At 45.8% G+C, this 13,091-nt stretch overlaps 1 protein-coding gene and 1 long non-coding RNA gene across 3 annotated transcripts in view; one reads left to right on the top strand and one right to left on the bottom strand.

Moving 5' to 3' along the window:
• The window catches only part of SP3 (Sp3 transcription factor), a 62,172-nt gene extending 52,414 nt beyond the window's left edge, over positions 1 to 9,758 (bottom strand). For both annotated transcript variants that reach the window (XM_073646924.1, XM_073646925.1), the window contains exons 1-2: positions 9,502 to 9,758; positions 9,168 to 9,292 (exon numbers count right to left, since the gene is read on the bottom strand). In XM_073646924.1, the coding sequence (XP_073503025.1) occupies positions 9,168 to 9,292; positions 9,502 to 9,508 (132 nt within the window). In that variant the 5' untranslated portion in view covers positions 9,509 to 9,758. The remainder of the gene's footprint in view (positions 1 to 9,167; positions 9,293 to 9,501) is intronic.
• The window catches only part of LOC141161706 (uncharacterized), a 44,473-nt gene continuing 40,248 nt past the window's right edge, over positions 8,867 to 13,091 (top strand). The window contains exon 1 of the long non-coding RNA XR_012250676.1: positions 8,867 to 9,031. This is a non-coding gene — a long non-coding RNA (uncharacterized lncRNA). The remainder of the gene's footprint in view (positions 9,032 to 13,091) is intronic.

Below are 13,091 nucleotides of genomic sequence, written 5' to 3'. Positions count from 1 at the left end.
TGGGAAAATGGAGACAATAACATTTTTTTTTTTTTTTAAACACATTTCTGATTTTTATGTTTCACCACTAAAATAGTAAGAAAGCAAAAACAAAAACTGTACAAGTTTGGCATTGCCGTAATCGCACTAATGAGGAGAATGATATTACCAAGTCATTTTTACCACACAATGTATGCCGTAAAGAGAAGTTCCAATAAACAATGTCAGAATTGCAGGTTTTTACAGCAATTTCACCAAGCTTGGAATTTTTTTTCCGTAACACTATGTGGTAAAAAGAAAGGAGTCATTCAAAGGTACAACTCGCTCAGCAAAATACTAGCCCTCATGCATCTGTGTGGACAGAAAAATAAAAAAAAAAAGTTAGGGTTCCTTGAAGGGGAGGAAATAAAAAAGCAAAAACAGATATTGGGCATGAAGGGAATTGATTAAAAACGGTTTTACCTTCTGGAGATCTAGCAGTTCCCTGTGTAACCCCACCCACAACACCGATTGGCAACTTTGTGTGTACACTGTGCATAGGCAGAAAGCTTCCTATCAGTAGTGGGAGCAAGGATGGATGCCTGGCTGGAGGATTTCTAGTCCTCTAGTGATAATCTGCTGATGAAACAATGATTTTTATAAAAACTACACTAAGTAGTCCTGTAAGTGACACATTGCTGGAAGATTTAAACAATAGGTCACTTTCTGATGATGGCTTCTCTTTAAAGGGAACCTGTCACAAGCAAAAAAGCTATTAGCCTGCAGGTTAATAGCGTTCCTAACCTGCCGGCGCCTGCACTTGACCAAAACACTGTGGGGAGAACATTAACTTTATTCTTATTTCAGTCACCGCTGAGAACACAGAGTCGCGGCTGTAACCGCGCCCCGGGGGCGCAGCTACAGCCATGGTCAGACCATATTCCTGCACGGTCAGACACAGTCATTACACAGTACACAGCAGGGGCACATTTATATTTATCTCAGCACAGGAATTTTTTTTTTTTTTTTTTTTTTAAATCACATCCAGTTGTGGAACTTATTTTTATTCCAATATCTATTAATTAAAATGAACTTTGTTCGTGGGAAAGCCCCTTTAAGCAAGGCCCCAGCTGACATGGTAACCTGTTAACAAACCTCGATTGCGTTGTGAAAATATAGGTGGGGCAAGGGCCCTCAGAATAGAGCACTCCTCGAATCTAGTACCTTAAATGCTGCTTACAGATATTGACAGCAGCATTTAATGGGAGGGATCCGAGCACAGCTCCCATCGCTCCTGTTACAGGCAGATGCCAGCTGTGTAACACATTCAGGTACGGTGGAGGCTCAGCACCTTACCCAGTCTCATACATGAGACCTGACATGGAGAGTACAAGCATGGCGGATATTGGGAAGGGGTTAATCTTTCCTCATAGCTAAGAGTCTACATTGCCCAAATCAGTTCAGTTGCTTTTCTTTACGTTCCTCCATCTCCAGGGCATTCTTTGTAGGATTCAAAGCCCAGAACTGAACTGCACATACCAGATGAGACCTCGCTAATGATTTGCAAACTGATATTTTATCTCTGTCCTGTAACTTCATGCTTCAATACATGACAATACCCCGCTGGCCTCAGAAGCAGCCAAATGACATTGCATGCTGTTTCTAAGCCTATGATCTACTAGTATAACCTGATCTTTGTCTATACGCAACATTTGCCAAGTGGATACCCAAACATTCAGCGTTTCCAAGTTGGTTACTAATGGCTTGAAAGCTAGCCATGTAGAAAATGTTCTAGCGTGAAATTGGGGGCAATGCTTTCTTCTGTTAACTTATTTCATATGTAGGTTTACAGTCCTTCGTTCTGAGAGGAACTTATAAAAAGGAGGAAAATTAGACTTTGTTTCAATGACGTCACTGATGTTTCTTGTAGACTTCTGAAGAATTAAATATTTGGCAGCATAAGCCTGGTTCATTGCATAACAGCAAACATGCTTTGGGTGACCACTACAAGTCTGCCTATCCCTGTGCTTTCTTCTGCTGTAAATGAATCCAGGTCATTTCCTATAGATGATGTAATGCTATTACTAACCAATCACCTCTCACTGCAGAGGGCTGGAGTGGGCATGGTCTGACATCACTGCTGTTACATAGGGATGAGGATACTACTTATAATTTTTAATGATCTACAGTGGGGAAATTAAGCATTTGATACACTGCCGATTTTGCACGTTTTCCCGCCTACAGAGAATGGAGAGGTCTGTAATTTTTTATACTTCAACTGTGAGAGACAATCTAAAAATAAACAGAAAATCACATTGTATAATCTTTTAAATAATTAAATGTCATTTTATTGCATGAAATAAAGTATGTGATCACCTACCAACCATTCTGGCTCTCATAGACCTGTTGGATTTTCTTTAAGAAAAGTATGTGCCCACGTTCAGGATTTGCTGCTGTTTTGATATTGCGTATCTAAGAAGTGTCATAGCTGCAGCGGCCAGATGTTACAGCATAGTGGATAGGATTTCCCATGTCCACTATGCGTCTCTGTGCACCTGCGGATCACCCACGGAAACTGACATGCGGCGCATCTTTCAGATCTGCCGCAGCAGCTCCTCGTCGTGGGCACATACCCTCATACTCTGCACTCATTACCTGTAATAATTGCACCTGTTTCAACTCATTACTTGTATAGAAGACACCTGTCCACACAATCAACCACACTGCAACCTCTCCACCATGGCCAAGACCAAAGGGCTGTCTAAGGACACCAGGGACAAAATTGTAGACCTGTACAAGGCTATAGGACAACAGGCAAGCAGCTTGGTGAGAAGGCAACGACTGTTGGCACAATTATTAGAAAATGGAAGAAACACAAGATGATTGTCAATCTTCCTCGGTCTGGGGCTCCGTGCATGATCTCACCTCGTGGCACAAGGATGATTCTGAGAAAGGTCAGGAATCAGCCCAAAACTTCACAGGAGGACTTGGTTAGTGACCTGAAGAGAGCTGGGACCACAGTCTCAAACATTACCGTTTGACACACTGCACCGTCATGGATTAAAATCCAGCAGAGCATGCAAGGTCCTCCCTGTTCACACCAGCATATGTCCAGATCCGTTTCAAGTTCGCCAATGACAATCTGGATGATCCAGAGGCATGGGAGAAGGTGATGAGGTCAGATCAACTAGACTCGCCGTGTTTGGAGGAAGAAGGATGAATACAACCCCACGAACACCGCCCCAACTGTGAAGAATGGTGGGGGAAACATTATACTTTGGGGGTGCTTTTCTGCAAAGGGGACAGGACAACTGCACCACATTGAAGGGAGGACGGATGAGGTCATGTATCGCGAGATTTTGGCCAATAACCTCCTTCTCGCAGTAAGAGCATTGAAGATGGGTCGTGGCTGGGTCTTCCAGCATGATAATGGCCCAAAACACACAGACAGGGCAACTAAGGAGTGGCTCCGCAAGAAGCTTTTTAAGGTCCTGGAGTGGCCTAGCCAGTCTCCAGACCTGAACCCAATAGAAAATCTTTGGAGGGAGATGAAACTCAATATTGCCCAGCGACAGCCCCAAAACCTGAAAGATCTGTATGGAGGAGTGGGCCAAAATCCCTGCTGCTGTGTGTGCAAACTTGGTCAAGAACTACAGGAGACGTCTGACCTCTGTAATTGCAAACAAAGGTTTCTGTACCAAATATTAAGTTCTGTTTTTCTATTGTATCAAATACTTATTTCATGCAATAAAATGCAAACTATTATGTAAAAATCATACAATGCGATTTTCCAGTTTTTATTTTTAGATTTCGTCTTTCACAGTTGAAGTGTACCAACGATAACAAGTAATCACATATGTCCAACGACAACAGAGTAAGGGCGCTAGACACTTAGATCCCTGCAAGACAACACAGGCTTCAGGCTAATGCGACTCCAGCTCAAGCTAAAAAATATGAAGTTTATTGAAACAAGGTAAACATCAGTATTAAAAAACAGGACAAAAGGGAACCTCCAATATCATATTGACATCTTGTATTTAGGACATTTAGGTTTGGATATAGATTTCCTATGACTATTTTGTTATCATGTGATGTGATGTTAAATGTATCAAGATGCATTGAGACATACTTTGGTATCTTTAATATTGTCACATGATAAAAGTATATATCGTTATTGATTCAGTCTACAATTATGGAACATTGATAGTGGTTTAATATTTATTTTGTTGCTGGTTCCATAGGATAGGGCATCCATGTATGATCGACCGGGGTCCCGCACGCCGCACCCCTGCCAATCAGCTGTTATCGGTGCCATTGGCTGGCAGGAAGTCCTTAGCTGCGGTGCTTGGCAATTGAATGGGAGGCAGATGTGCAGTAACAAGCGCCGGCCACTACAACTTGACGACCAAGCACCACAGCTAAGGACTTCCTGCTGGTGGCCATTGCTGCCGACACTGAAAACAGCTAAAATCAGCAGGAGTGCCGCGTGCGGTACCCTGGCCGATCATACATTGATGCCCTATCCTACGTATAGGGCATCAATGTGAAAGTAGTGGACAATTCCTTTAAGATTATTATATATTTGAGATGAGCGAAATGATGATTCACAGGAAACTGGTTCAGCAGCCACATCAGAGGTCCGTAGCCACCAGAAGAAAGCCCTGTGAACTGCTTGCTACCTACCGGAATCCCCTGCGACTCTTTAATTTGTAGGCCTGACCTTATTTCGGTCTAATGCAAGCATCTCATCAAAAGCAGCGCTGGGGATTCTGGAGGTCATAGGCGGTTCGCAGTGCTCCAGTTTGTTGGCCATGGAACAAGCAAATCAATTCGCTCATTTCTATTGTATATGCTTAAAGTTGGATGTGTGTCTGGAGTTAACAATATAGTTTTACAGTACAAGATGCAGGACTCTTGTTGAAACAACCTGGGCATGCAGGATGATCAATCAGCACAGCTGGCCACTATTGGTAGCTTTGCCAATACATACATGCATACTGTAAATGTTAATTGTTAGTAAATTTAAGGCTGTTTTCTCATGCCCACAAAACATCCTCAGATTAGAATACAGAGCCTTTTGGGTCACCCAACCTAAACTAACTGCCTCACATACGTCAATGAGGCAATATGCTCAGGTTAGAAGACCCGGCGGTCAGGCCGGGTATTCACATTCGAGTACAGTCTATGTTTCACAGAAGTGTGAAACCAGCCTAATGTTAGCAAAAAAGTCAGACTGATGGGTCACCCAGAAAGTACTTCACCAAGGGGTTGTAATGGCATGAGTATTTGATGACCTATCTACAGCATAGGTCATCAATAGCATTAAATCTATTGTAAACAGATGTAAATACCTTGAATGCAGTTACGCAGCCGAGTGTGGGACACTCAATCTGCTATCAGCAATCCCTCCTATTCAATGCAAGCCCCTTTTAGCCACTTTATGCAAATATGTTTTTGTTTTCACTTCAAATCCAGTATAACAAAATTAAAACATCTGGAAAACACTAATTAGTGAAAGAGAATAAAGGAAAGGGCTTGAATTACAACGAAACATATTTGACTGCTTCCTTCATAGAAAGCAGATTTCAAGGTGCCTGGAGGCCACTTAACCCTGTTTTCAACAAATGCTCTGCACGTCTTCCAAAAATATTGCCACTCTGCGTCTCTTCTAGCTCTGAACAGCTCACTGAAAAAAGGATAGTCCCATGACAAACACTGTTCAAGTGGAAAAAGGAATGTCACCCCTGCAGCTAGAGATTGGCTGCAGTGGTCACATGCCTGCCCCACTTGAAGAAAAAGAGACCAGCGAAGACTCAGGCAAGGTGGGGAAATATGTAAAGTGAATGACTTATTATTTGCATGATGGCACTTTAAAAAAAAAACAACTGAACAATTCGTAGAGGAAATCTATTTACAGCCTCCTTCACTCCTTTTACATTTCTAAACAGTTGGGGGAAAAAAATTCAAGCATCTTAGGAGGAAAATACTACCAAAATGTGTATATTGCATTTTGAAATTAAAAGTCTGACCCCAAAAATGTCAAACAAAAACACTTAATTTTTTAAAAAAGATTTTAAAGTAACATTCAAATGAATTCTGATAAAAAAAAATTAATAAAAACCATAAAAATGCACCAAATTGCTGCATGTAATAAACAGCCTGAAGCAGTTTTTGCATCCAATGCAAAGATGTCATAAAAATGGACAACCTGTGGCTGTCAAGGTATGCTAGTTGTAGTTTGACAACAGCTGGAGTGCAGGTTGCAGACATTTGTGAGGATTACTGTCAGCAATCATCTTCCAACTCAAAAATATTTCCCACATCCGTACATTCCTTAATCAAGAATCTTCAAGAACCCTAGTGCACGCCCTCATCATCTCCCGCCTCAACTACTGCAACCTCCTGCTCTGTGGCCTCCCTTTTAATGGTATGTGCACACAGTCAGGAGACGCTGCGGGTTTGAAGCTGTGTGTCTATGCAGCGACAAGCCCACAGCATCCAGATGTTACAGCATAGTGGATGGGATTTCTAGAAATCCCATGCCCACTATGCGTCTGCGGCTCACCCGCAGAAACTGACATGTGACGCATTTTTCCAGACCGCAGCATGTCAGTTTCTTCGGTGGGTCCGCATGCGGGCTTTCCCCATGGACCTAACCTCTATGAGGAAAGTCCGCAGGTGAAAAAAAAAATGGTGCAGCTCATTTTATGCTGGCAGCTATTCCGCTGTGTCGGGGCCGCAGGCGGCTCCGGCCAGTGTGCACCGTACCCTAACACTCTCGCACCCCTCTAATATAGCCTTAACTCTGCTGCCCGACTAAACCACTTGTCCCCCCGCTATTCCCCGGCCTTTCCTCTCTATCAATTCCTTCACTGGCTCCCCATTGCCCAGAGACTCCAGTTAAACATCCTATCCATGGCATACAAAGCCATCCACAACCTGTCTCCTCGGTACTTACCTGCACGCAACCTTCGATCCTCACAAAATCTCCTCTACTCCCCACAATCGCATACAAGGTTTCTCCGGTGCATCACCCCTACCCTAACATATCAGACTCTCAGCTAAAGTGGAAACCTTCAAAGAGGAACCACCTCTTCTGACAAGCCTACAACCGGCAGTAACCCTCGTTCCACCACACCGCTGCACGACCAGCTCTACCCTTACCCATCCCTTGTAAATTGTGAAACCTTACAGGCAAGGTCCTCTTCTCCTCCTACACCAGTCGGTGACTTGGATTTGTATTGTTTGTGATTATTGTACTTTTTTTTTTTATTATGTATACCCTTTTCACAAGTAAAGCACCATGGAATAAATGACACTATATTATATAAAAATGTTCCAGGTAGGCCAATCATTGCCCCTTTGTCAGCACTGTGACGGGGCTGATGATCGCTGTTGCATTACAAACAGCAAGGTACGGCAACAAGCAAGTCGCAAAAAAACAATCCAACCAGTTTCAGACTTGCTTGTACCTTGTGGGCAGCAATGCCTAATTGGTTGCATTACACAGCGATGTAGCAGCGGCACAGACCGATCTTTCACAGGGTGACCGGTGACGCAGCCAAAGCCATTGTGTAGTCTCAGTCTTACACCTCAGTCATACGTCATTATTTGTAAGCCAAAACCAGAAGTGAAACAGAGGAAAACTAATTGAAAAATTGACATCTGTACTGTACTTGGAGACTCCTGCTTTTGGCATACAAATACAGATGTGTGAATAAAGCCTTAAAGATACACAAAATGTTCATCTAAGAAGCAAACTGAAAGGACTCATGTGCATCAAAATAAAAATAAAACAAGTCTGTACTGGAACTCAACAATAATGTTTCCATTCAATGAAAACAAGAAATTAAAAGTCAACAAATCAGAAAGTTGTAGAACATTAGTCTAAGGGACTGTGACACTACAAGTCTCAGAATGATTTCTGCAGGTCCATAATAAGCAGACACCATAACTGTGTATAACGAGAGGTGAGCAGAACAACAAATCCCACGACCAGTACAGGAAGCTTGGGCTGACAACAGCGAACAATCGACAGTCGTCAGCAGACAGAGGTGAGGGGCAACAATACCCATATTAGAAAGTTATTGATGCAACGTTGCTCTAACTGACTGTGACACTACAAGTCTCAGTAGTACTTCTGCAGGATCATAGTAAGCAGACACTTGTAGGAAGCCCATGACCACGCCAGGCCTCCTGGGCTGATACCAGGGAACAATAGACAGTCGTCAGCAGACAGGAGAGGGGGTAACATTGTCTATATTGGAGAGTTGCACAAGTCTGTTATATGCCCAACATTGTTCTTAGTGACTGTAACACTACAAGTCTCATCATGAGTTTTGCAGGATGATAGTAATTGTATATTCTGGAATGAGGAAGCCCATGACCACTCTAGGCAGTTTGGGCTAATAACAGCAAACAATGGAAAGTCGTTAGGTGAAGGGTGACAATGCCCCCATATTAGAAAGTTATTGATGCAACGTTGGTCTAACGGACTGTGACACTACAAGTCTCAGCATGACTTCTGCGGGATGGTAGGAAGCCCCAGACCAGTCCAGCCACCCTGGCTGATACCAGGGAACAGTAGGCAATCTGCAGCAGTAGAGGTGACATTGTGCCCCAATGACAAGGTCACCATCCCCTCCGTGCAGGGGGCACACATCCTGGCCATGGTACAAGCCATCCCCACCATGTGCGGCCAGAACACAAGGTGTCAGCCCTCCCCTCCCCCATCCCGCAGACAGGTGCTCCTCTCCGCCATCACCCCGATTACCGGACCGATGGCTGGGGGACCCCCTCCGGAGCCGGCCACCAGGGAGGAGGAGCGGTGGGAGGCTGAGCCGGGGAGGTAGAGGGGGTGGGGGGTTCAGGAGGACATCTGCCCTGCCTCCCTCCCCCTCGGGGGGTTGTCTATGCTCCAGCCGCGGCTCATTACTTACCGCTCCGGCGCCGTCCTCCAGCACCGAGCCCGCAGCCAGGCGGCACGACGAGCTGACGGCGGAGCGTCCTACCCACAATGGGCGGCACCTGCACTGAGAAGAGGGTGGCCGTTCCTCCGGAGCAGACACAGGAAGTAACGCTTCTTGTGCCCTTTATTTTGGTGCCTTTTAGTGTCCTGTGCCCGGGTACCGTGCCCGCGGGAGGGGGAGACGCACGGCGAGGCCGGGGGCCGCCACCGCGCTCTGAGGCCTACGGGGCCTAGTCCTTACCTGGCCGCCACCACCGCCGCCGCCTTGGTCGCTCTCGTCACTGCTGTTGCCGTGCTGCAGATACTCGCTCTGCCCGTCCACCTCCATGGCGGCCATTTCTTCCCTCTTAACGGGCTGTTCCGGAGCTGAGGAGACACAAAACGGCCGAATCAAGCGCCATGACTGCAGCCCGCGGGGTTCCCCTCCTCCTCCTCCCTCTGTCTCCGTCGCTTCCCTCCCTCACACTCCCTCCCCAGTGCGCGCTAGACAATCTTCGCGCTCTTTTTTTTTTCCCCATCGCCTCAAAAAAAGAAAAAAAAAGACGTGCGGGCGGCTGATTTTTTTGGTTACGTACCGGTCATTGTGTTTGTGGCAGGATATTAGAAGAGGAAAAAACTGTACAATCCACAAGATGAAAGCCAGCAGGCCCGGGCGGGCAGGGCTGCGCAGGCCGCGGTCGCTTTATTAGACGCGTAACATGATTAGAGTATATAATCACAGGCGCGCTGCGGACGGAGAGAACCAGGCGCGTTTTTTTTTTTTCCTATTTTGATTGACGGTGCGGGAAACACAAAAGGTGGGGCTTGCAGCCAGTACGGGGGACGTGTGACGTCAGACGTACGGAAGACCCGCCTCTCTTCCTAAACGTCATTGGTGGAGGAGAGGTGGGTGCTCGACGCTTATTGGTGGAAGTGATTGTCAGTTTATTTCAGGGGATTTTTTTTTCTTCCTTGAGACGACGCCGGCTTCCTGTGAAGCTTGCGTGACGTGCGCGCCCCCTGTGTTTACTATCGCAGACAATGAGAGCGGCGTGCGGGCACGCGCCCTGCTGGCTGTACAGTGTACGCGGCTCTCTGGGGCCGCCTGCGTGCTCTCTCCCGCCGGCCCGCCCGCCTGTTCTCGGGGCCTAGGCCTGCAGGAAGCGCCTCACCTTTGCCTCTGTTTATTTTCTGTGAATAAATATATAGTGTGACCTTGCCTCACAAAATGGACGCCACGTACTCACCGTGTCACCGAGGACAGCTATTACAGATTTAACCAGTTCATGACCAGACCATTGGGGGGGGGGGGGTATTATTCGGATAGAGCTGCTTTTGTGTGTTTTTTTTCCCCATTTACCACTTTTTTCGTGACAAGTGGGACCTCATTTTTGAATATATATAAAGCCATACATACCTTCATACAGTTGGGGGGGGGAGGAGGAGTGTCAGCCACCAATTGTGCAAGTTCTCCCACTTAAAAAGATGAGGTCGGCCTGTAATTGACATCATAGGTCGACCTCAACTATGAGAGACAAAATGAGAAAACAAATCCTGAAAATCACATTGTCTGATTCGGAAAGAATTTCTTTTTAAATTTTGGTGGAAAATAAGTATTTGGTCAATTACAAAAGTTCATCTTAATACTTTTTTGTATATCCTTTGTTAGCAATGACAGAGGTCAAACATTTTCTGTAAGTCTTCACAAGGTTGGCACACACTGTTGCTGGTATGTTGGCCCATTCCTCCATGCAGATCTCTAGAGCAGTGACGTTTTGGGGCTGTCGCTGGGCAACACGGACTTTCTACTCCCTCCAAAGGTTTTTTATGGGGTTTAGATCTGGAGACTGGCTAGGCCACTCCAGGACCTGGAAGTGCTTCTTACGAAGCCCCTCCTTCGATACCCTGGCGGTGTGCTTGGGATCATTGTCATGCTGAAAGACCCAGCCAAGTTTCATCTTCAATGCCCTTGCTGATGGAAGGAGGTTTGCACTCAAAATCTCACAATACATGGCCCCATTCATTCTTTCATGTACATGGATCAGTCGTCATGGTCCCTTGGCAGAGAAACAGCCCCAAAGCATGATGCTGCCACCCCCATGCTTCACAGTAGGTATGGTGTTCTTTGGATGCAACTCAGCATTCTTTCTCTTCCAAACACGATAAGTTGTGTTTCTACCAAACAGTTCTACTTTGGTTTCATCTGACCATATGACATTCTCCCAATACTCTTCTGGATCATCCAAATGCTCTCTAGCAAAGTTCACACGGGTCCCCTACATGTAATGGTTTAAGCAGGGTGACATGTCTGACACTGCAGGATCTGAGTCCTTCGTGGCGTAGTGTGTTGCTGATGGTAGCCTGTGTAACATTGGTCCCAGCTCCCAGGTCATTCACTAGGTCCCCCCGTGTGGTTCTGGGATTTTTGCTCACCATTCTTGAGATCATTTTGACCACACGGGGTGAGATCTTGTGTGGAGCCCCAGATCGAGGGAGATTATCAGTGGTCTTGTATGTCTTCCATTTTCTAATTATTGCTCCCACAGTTGATTTCTTCACACCAAGCTGCTTGCCTATTGCAGATTCAGTCTTCCCAGCCTGGTGCAGGGCTACAATTTTGTTTCTGGTGTCCTTAGACAGGTCTTTGGTCTTCACCATAGTGGAGTTTGGAGTGTGACTGTTTGAGGCTGCGGACAGGTGTCTTTTATACTGATAACAAGTTCGCACAGGTGCCAGTACTACAGGTAATGAGTGGAGGACAGAGGAGCCACTTACAGTAGAAGTTACAGGAGTGTGAGAGCTAGAAATCTTGTTTGTTTGTAATTGACCAAATACTTATTTTCCACCAAAATTTGAAAAAAAAATTCTTTCCAAATCAGACAATGTGATTTTCAGGATTTGTTTTCTCATTTTGTCTCTCATAGTTGAGGTCTACCTATGATGTCAATTACAGGCCTCTCTCATCTTTTTAAGTAGGAGAACTTGCACAATTGGTGGCTGACTAAATACTTTTTTCCCCACTGTATGTATATATATATGTATATGTGTGTGTGTGTGTGTGTATATATATATATATATATATATATGTGTGTGTATATATACACTGCTCAAAAAATAAAGGGAACACTTAAACAACAGAGTATAACTCCAAGTAGATCAAACTTCTGTGAAATCAAACTGTCCACTTAGGAAGCAACACTGATTGACAATCAATTTCACATGCTGTTGTGCAAATGGAATAGACAATAGATGGAAATTATTGGCAATTATCAAGACACACTCAATGGTTCTGCATGTGGGGACCACATCTCAGTACCAATGCTTTCTAGCTGATGTTTTGGTCACTTTTGAATGTTGCTTGTGCTTTCACACTCGTGATAGCATGAGACGGACACTACAACCCACAGAAGTTGATCAGGTAGTGCAGCTCATCCAGGATGGCACATCAATGCGAGCTGTGGCAAGAAAGTTTGCAGTGTCTGTCAGCAGAGGCTGGAGGCGCTACCAGGAGACAGGCCAGTACACCAGGAGACGTGGAAGGGGCCGTAGGAGGGCAACAACCCAGCAGCAGGACCGCTACCTCCGCCTTTGTGCAAGGAGGAGCACTGCCAGAGCCCTGCAAAATGACCTCCAGCAGGCCACAAATGTTAGAAACCGACTCCATGAGGGTGGTATGAGGGCCCGACGTCCACAGATGGGGGTTGTGCTCACAGCCCAACACCGTGCTGGACACTTGGCATTTGCCATAGAACACCAGGATTGGCAAAGTCGCCACTGGCGTCCTGTGCTCTTCACAGATGAAAGCAGGTTCACACTGAGCACATGTTACAGAGTCTGGAGAGTGATCTGCCTGCAACATCCTTCAGCATGACCGGTTTGGCAGTGGGTCAGTAATGGTGTGGGGTGGCATTTCTTTGGAGGGCCGCACAGCCCTCCATGTGACCGCCAGAGGTAGCCTGACTGCCATTAGGTACTGAGATGAGATCCTCAGACCCCTTGTGAGACCATATGCTGGTGCGGTTGGCCCTGGGTTCCTCCTAATGCAGGACAATGCCAGACCTCATGTGGCTGGAGTGTGTCAGCAGTTCCTGCAAGATGAAGGCATTGAGGCTATGGACTGGCCCATCTGTGTCATACAGGCACGTGGAGGCCACACACAATACTGAGCCTCATTTTGACTTGTTTT

The sequence above is a fragment of the Phyllobates terribilis genome, unplaced genomic scaffold (assembly GCF_046119375.1).
Source record: "Phyllobates terribilis strain yellow unplaced genomic scaffold, ASM4611937v1 Scaffold_9__5_contigs__length_417890890, whole genome shotgun sequence".
Lineage (NCBI taxonomy): Eukaryota > Metazoa > Chordata > Amphibia > Anura > Dendrobatidae > Phyllobates > Phyllobates terribilis.
The sequence above is the reverse complement of the archived record's forward strand: the minus strand, read 5'-3'. Positions and strand labels throughout refer to the sequence as shown.